Source organism: Palaemon carinicauda, chromosome 10, assembly GCF_036898095.1.
Source record: "Palaemon carinicauda isolate YSFRI2023 chromosome 10, ASM3689809v2, whole genome shotgun sequence".
Taxonomy (NCBI): domain Eukaryota; kingdom Metazoa; phylum Arthropoda; class Malacostraca; order Decapoda; family Palaemonidae; genus Palaemon; species Palaemon carinicauda.
The window spans coordinates 21,912,245-21,919,744 of NC_090734.1; the positions used below are offsets into that span (position 1 = coordinate 21,912,245).

The following is a 7,500-nucleotide window of genomic DNA, read 5'->3' on the forward strand; positions in this document are numbered from 1 at the left end:
GGGGGTGAAAGTTTCGGTCCTTCCCAATTTCCCGCAACTTCAAGAGAGCCCTGAAGAAAAACAAACAAACATTCTATTACCCCCTAATAATAATAAACTTAAATAGTAACGACAAAGGGGTAACAACTGCAAAAACCTAAATTAGCATAAACACATCTCGAAAATAAAATAAAGAATTAGAGTTAAAGGATCCTTCAAAAACTTATATTTATATATATGAACATTTCTTCCATGAAGCTGATCCTAGAAATTAGATTTTCGAGATGTTAAAATAAACGAATAGTATCCGAAGATAAAACAAATTACTTACAAATTATTATGTAGTTTTTTATGCTTCAATAGGTATATATTTAGTTTAATAAGATATGTTAATATGAATCAGTAAATATAACGATTAAATTCAGGACTATTCAGCAAGTTTGCAAATAAGTGTGCCATCATTTCCATTGGTGAAATGATAAGAAGGCTAGGATCACTTTAGAAATAGACACCCATCATTTCGTTGTGACGTACCTTAAAGCCTTATCGGCACCTCGGAAGTTCGGCAATAAATGAAGTATATCCTGTGTCTAAGATGGTAAGAGACATGTCTTCGTTGCTGGCAAGACTTGAGCAGGAGCGGTGATTTGGGCACAGTTCGCTGTAATTAGCCGTCCATTAATAATATAACCGTCGAGCTTGAAAGAAAAGCAACCGGCTCTATGTTGATTCCACCAACCAAACCAACTAACTGACTGGTACGAATTTTCCAAACGGACTCCACTACGACTGTCTCAGCTGCTCAGCGTTTCCTTTCCTCGGAAAACAAAAGAAACAAACAGTAGTAACTGCTCGTTAACAGTTGTTATACCTTCGAGACTTAAAAGGTGTTTACCGTCACAACGAAAATATAATTACATATTCCCTTTATAAGCTCGAAGTAAACATAGAAAAACTCAATTAAATTTACTAAATTATACTAATGATTACATTATTCAAATTAACAATAATTAAACCAAATATTAAACCTTTAAGAACGCATTATATAAGAACAATGATAAATAGAAGAAAAACATAAGTGATGTAATAATTTTACATCATTTTCAACACTCCAGGGAAGGGATTCAGTCTTTTTACAAAACATGTAAAAAGTTGAATTTAAAATGAAAACATGCATATTTACAATTACATATTTACAAAGTTATCCAACCATCTCAGTCTTGGAGCACATGCCTAGTCCTTTTCTCTGACTCGACTGCTGCCCTTCTCCTTGACCTTCCTCTAAATTTAGGTTTGGCATCTAATTCCTCATTAGCTGAAGGATTGATCTCTTCAGCAATATCGGGTTTTAAAAGAGGGATGAGACTGGTTATATGCCTTTTCACCAGCTCATTTGTTTTACCTTTCAAAACGATAGCATTAGTCACCTCACCACTTGAATTCTTAATTACCTCTGTAATTTTTCCCATAGGATAGTTAATGGGTTTTACATGAGTCTCTTTGATTAAAACAATATCACCTACATTAAGATGCAGATGATGACAAGGACGATATCGGTGCTTCTTATCAACTGCCTGTTTTATTAGGGTAGCTAAAAACTCCGAATGATAATTGTCTATGAGATTTTTTCTGATTGCCTTTAGTTTTTGATAATTATTCTTTATCCTTTCTGACGGGGTGGTACCAATAATGTATTCAAGATCAATCTCAGGATCAGGCTGTAGATCAGGAATGACATTGATGGATAAGAGATCATAGCCATGAATAAGCCTTTCCGGAGTGATAGGGTGAGGAACAGGCTCGTTGCTCGAATCCCTTAATGCCTCTTTAAAAGCAATTGGTCGCTTATTCACCAAGTGACAAGTTTGACTAACAACAAATTCAAAATCTCTAAATTCTAAAACATTTGTACCAATGGACTTATTTATCAAATGTTTGACCATCTTTATACATATCTCTACCAAAGAACCCATCTGACTGCAGCCTTTAAAATACCGATCAAATTTTATCGATTGTACACCAGCCTCATCAAAATGCCTCTGGGTTTCAGGATCTTTAAGAAAATCCATTATGATGTTACCTCCTGCTACTATCTGTGTGCCTAAGTCACTTACACAAAACTGTGGCAATCCATAATCAAACGTGTGAAGCATAAAAGAACGAAGGAATTCTTTAACAGACATATCCACGCAAATCTTCAAATTGACTGCTCGAGTAAACATACAGGTAAGGCAAAGAACCCACACTTTTAGCTTTCTATGTTCCTGTTTAACAGTATAAGGACCAAAGTAATCTATGTACACATACCCAAAAGGAATCTCAGAAGGATGCAATCTAACATCACGATATGGGGACTGATTCAGTTTCACAGAACGACCATTATACCTTTTGCACGTAACACAATCCTTAAGGACATTTTTAACAACTGAGAAATTGTGAGGTATCCAAAACTCTTTCCGCAGCTCTGCTAAAAGTGAATAACATCCAGCATGTTTCAGCCTTACATGCAAATCAAGAATTATCAACTTTGTTAACTCACTATGCTTGTGCAAAAGAATAGGGAAATAGCATCTTTCACCCTCTTTCCACCGATCACATTTGCTTCTCACCCTCAGAATTCCAACCTGATCAGGATAAACATTAAGCTGACTGACAAGATTGGGTATGTTCTTGACCCTTTTCAAATCAGACCCAAAATAATCAAAGACTTCAGGGAAATAGACAAGCTGATCTTTCAAAATTATGTGCATAACAGCCTCTTTGTAATACCCAGATTAAATAACCATCAAATCCTTACAAGTTGGTTTGTTCAACTTTGTGCGAGCCTTCCACTTATTCCAACATCTCAGAACCCTAGCAATTACAGCCACTAAATGGCGAAAGTCAGAATATCTGTTTGGAGAAACTAGATATTCAGATGATATGGAAAGTTTATTGCACTGTATATTATAACTACCAACGTCTTGCTTTCAACATTATCATCATTGATCTTGAATAAAGGATTCAGGATGGTGAAACTCAGTACATTTTGACTTATTGCTACATCACTTGACTGAATTTGTGGTCCTGAGAAATAGTTAGTTTTCTTGACTTGTTTGTATGATAAACATCTAGTTATGCAATCCCCAGGATTATTCTGCCCACTTGTGAAGGTAAAGTTCACAGGGAAGATTTCACAAAGCTGATTTATACGATGTAACCTATTCAATATAAAATTGGATTTTCCCTGCATTTTATCAAGTTTACTAGCATAGGAATTTACCCAAGTTAACGCTACCAAACTATCAGAATACAAAGTCAGTGCTTTAATATTAATGGGAATGACACATGCAGGACCAGACAGTTCTTTATAAAGTTCCATAAGCATCTCTGTACCTAAACTAATAGCCTGCAACTCCAAGGAAGGGATTGATTTAGTCTTCAAATTTGTGTTCACAATTCTGTTTTTGGCGAATACAAAACTAACCTTACCTGTATCTATATTCTCAATATAAAGTACGGCTCCATACATGAGACTACTTGCATCAACACAAGCTAGTATCCTATAAGATGCATCTCTTTCCCCTACAAACCGTTCTACCATAATTTCTGGAGTTGCATTAGCTTGTCTTGAAATACAGTTCCACTCTTTCATTCGCTCTTGTGACAATGGATCATCCCATCCAAGTGATTTGTCACACTGTAAGCCATGCATAAAAACTCTAGATCTGTTAAAAACTGGTCCATTGAAATTATATAAATCAAAATTAGAGGCTATCGACCTGAGAATTAAACGTTTTGTATTGGCTGATCCCTCAAGAGCAATCGGTCTAGTTGACAATATATCATCTTGCCTATGCCACTGCAAGCCTAAAAGTTTAACTTTACTGTCAGTTTTGTTTTCAAGACCAGCATCAATATCCTCCTGAAGTGAACTATCATTAGTAACAATTTGTTGTAATTCCATCTTATAGGGCTCAAAAATAGATGGCAATAACTGATAAGCCCATTTCAATGTTGATGAATCACTACAAGTGAAAGCACCATTATCCATATAAAATAATTGATAAATCAACCTTTTCAAACATACAACCTCCTCAGAATTCCCTTCAGTATCCAGGACCAAAATCTTGTATAAACTCAACATCAAAATTGTTGGTGAACATCGTAATCCAAAACTCAATCGCACATTCTTATACCCCACGAGAAAAATCTCCTTTCTTTACATTACGATACCAAAGAAATAGTAATTTATTCTGATCAGAGGGATTCAGCTCTATTTGGTTAAAAGCTTTCCGGATGTCGAAGCATAGAAGCTTAGACCCAAATCTCAGGTGTAAAAGAGCTGAAGCAATCTTTTGGTTTAAACAAGGTCCAGAATGAATACTCTGATTATGACTAACAGTAGCTGGCTTAGACAAATCTTTTTCACAAATATTCGAGAGAAAAACTACTCTACACTTAGTGGTCTCCCTGTTTAGTTTAAACACACCCATGTGTGGTAAGAAACTATGCTCAGGATGTTCCTCCATATACTGATCCAAATTTGGAATCCTCTGTATTATACCAAGTTGTTCTTGTTCTTTAATGGCATCATCCATCAAATGTAAATGAAGCTCATTCTTTCTTAACTTTTTTAAGTTAGATTTTAGCACAGCTTTAGCAAGATTGTAATTCCTACCAAGAAGAGGAGATACTTTACTGTTCCATAAAAGAGGCATGGATATCCTGCCCTTTTCAGTACGAACAGAATGATTCAAAGCAAATCTAACAAGTTGATCATTGACCTCTGAAGAGCAGTTTTCGAATTCTAATTGGTCATAGTTTAATACCTTCTTCTCATCATATTTCATGAGAACTTCGTTTGCAGCTTTATTCAATTCAGTCTCCGAAATACTTCCATCATCTTTCAACACTGCAAAATTTGATTCAACATCAAGAGTTACCTCCTCCCATAAAGTTTGAATCATCACACAAGATGCTTGAACCAAAGCCTACATAGACAACAGAAGACTCTACAGACAAATAAGTAGAAATGTCCGAATTATTACCATTGTATTAGGCATAATTCAAATCAGGTAAGTATTTCAAATTAGAAATAGTGTTCTGCAGATTACCCAATAGCATAACCCCTAGAGCACATTGACTATAGACAGAGGGAATCGGCTGACCAAAATTTACCATTGAGCTCAAAAGACAATACATAGAATTTGTACCTAATATGAAATCAATGTTATTGATCTCCTCCTGATGGTTTAACAATTGATTGTCTGCCAAGACATAGCCTTTCTCAATAAACGCAGTTGTAATCCTAGAAAGCTGTGGAAGTTTCAAATTTATATCAATAGATGGTACAAAAAGTGCTTCAATCTTGAACCTTTCCTTACCTATCTCTACCTCTACAAGCTTAGTTACATACTGCTTACTCGAGTTAAAACCATTAACAGTCAAATGTACCCTTTCTTTTAACACCTTGAGATTACTAGTATTGGCTACAGCTTCCGTAATAAAATTAGTCTGGCAACCACTGTCTACAAGACACCTAATCTCGACCTGGTTACTTAGGTAACAAGTAAAAGTAGGCAAAATTGACTCTGTACTGGTAGTCCGTAAAGCACCTACTTATAGAATCATGCCACTAGAAACCTCCTCTTTGGGAGCAGATTTACAGTTTTTCCCTTTTTTGGACACTTTTTGACTCTGAGAGGTAACAGGGGTTGCTTCGATTTTATTGGTGGCGCCCAGTAAACTCCTTTCTTCATTTCCATTTATACACAGATAGGTAAAATGCCATTTTCCACAATGAAAACATTTCTTTCAAAAAACAAAATTACAAGATTCGGTGGAATGATTGGCTTTAGCGCACTTTAAACATCCTCCAATTTCCTTCAATTTGTCAACTTTGGCCTTTGGACTTTCATAATACTTACACTTATAGATAGGATGAGAAGAGTCTCTTTCCTTGTCTAAAGCACACAAAGTACACTTAACTGAAGGCCCGTTAGTCTTGCTAAAATTGACATCAGTAGCCAAATTTGTTGTTGAAGATTTGATATTAAAACCTTTAGAATGATTCTTTGAATGGAAATTCTGGGTAGCTAATGAATATCGTTCTGCTGCCTCAAAAAATTTATCCTTTATTTCATCCAATGAAGGTCTGGTCTTATTTGTTATGATAGTCAACTGATTTTTGAAAGTATCATTCATACCTTGCCAAAAGAAATAATTCAAAAAGTCATTAGTTTCAATTTTTTGCAACTTAACAGATTCAATACAGTTTTTCATCTGACTAATATAGGAAAATGGATCTGTGCTGTACGTTAACCTCATCTCTGCTATTTGTTTAATAGTATTGAATTTCTGCAGCGAACCAGAAGCCAAAGCTGCTAACAAAAGTTCCTTGGCATCATTATAAGTCTGTTTATCCACTTCAAGTGAACTCAACAAAACGGAAGCACGCCCCGAAACTTGTTGCTTTAACAACAACAACTTATCCCTATCCTTAAGCTGAAAGGAGCCTGTGGTATCCTCAAATTCTGTTAAGAATTTGTTTATATTTTCCCCTTCAGTGCTACTGAAAGTAGGAAGGGGAGCAGTAGGACTCTTAAGCAAACTCCTTGCAGCATCTAAGGTACTAGAAGTGAAAGAGACAGTATCTTCAAGGAAGGCTAACATTTCATTGAGTTTATCAATATAAGATTCACAATTCGCCAATTCCACTGTAAGTTTATCACTACTTTCTTCCTCTTGCCATATCAAGGCTTGAATTTTGCTATCATGGTCCCTCAAGTCATCAAGATACGATTTAAACTTAGCTTTGAGGACATGTTTCTCAGAGGTGGTTTTAGTTTGGAGTGAAATCTTATTGTTATAATACTTTGTCACTTGTCCTCGGATATATTTCCGACTATTGATTAAAAGAGACAAATTAGACATGATTACAAACTTTTATTTTTTCTGTAACAAAACCTCAAACAATCTTTCATCAATTTAAATAGATGATTTAAACCTACTGTATTTAAATGTACCGAATCTCTATACAACCTCTGGTTATCTAATCTCCCCTGGCTTTCCACCCTAAACAGAAAATCTTTACACTTTAAACCTAGTACAAACTTATTGAAATAGCGTCTAAGTAATTTATAGTGTTCTGTAAGAGGGGCATCAAACCTATTCCTGTTTACATGAAACCTCAGCTCTACTTGCGAGGCAATAAGGCAAGTATTTGGTAGTTTTTCACGAACTAAGATATAAAATGCTCTGCAATTTTCTTTGACTAAGGATAAGTCTATGTCAGCTTTTAAGTCATTACCTCCCAGATATACAATTAAATAGTCAGGATTATAAGATACCAAAGGATCTAAAAGACTAGTATTGATAAGAAAGATGGAAAATGTGGCACCTCTCCAACCAAAAAATGACACTTCAAATTTCACATTATCAATTTTTATTTCTGATCCCTCAAATCTCTTTTCGAGATCAGAAACATATGAATGTCCAAAGACTGCCAATTTCATAACAACCACAGATCAGTCAATGTCA

At 35.3% G+C, this 7,500-nt stretch overlaps 1 protein-coding gene and 1 long non-coding RNA gene across 2 annotated transcripts in view; both read right to left on the reverse strand.

The window, feature by feature from the left end:
- LOC137648390 (uncharacterized) overlaps window positions 1-3,423 on the reverse strand; it is a 3,490-nt gene extending 67 nt beyond the window's left edge. The window contains exons 1-2 of the mRNA XM_068381318.1: window positions 514-3,423; window positions 1-50 (exon numbers count right to left, since the gene is read on the reverse strand). The exon at window positions 1-50 is cut by the window's left edge and continues 67 nt beyond it. Coding sequence (XP_068237419.1) covers window positions 1,194-2,729 — 1,536 coding nt within the window. The 5' untranslated portion in view covers window positions 2,730-3,423 and the 3' untranslated portion in view covers window positions 1-50; window positions 514-1,193. The remainder of the gene's footprint in view (window positions 51-513) is intronic.
- Window positions 3,424-6,891: 3,468 nt separating this feature from the next.
- The window catches only part of LOC137648391 (uncharacterized), a 1,994-nt gene continuing 1,385 nt past the window's right edge, over window positions 6,892-7,500 (reverse strand). The window contains exon 2 of the long non-coding RNA XR_011045607.1: window positions 6,892-7,500. This exon is cut by the window's right edge and continues 412 nt beyond it. This is a non-coding gene — a long non-coding RNA (uncharacterized lncRNA).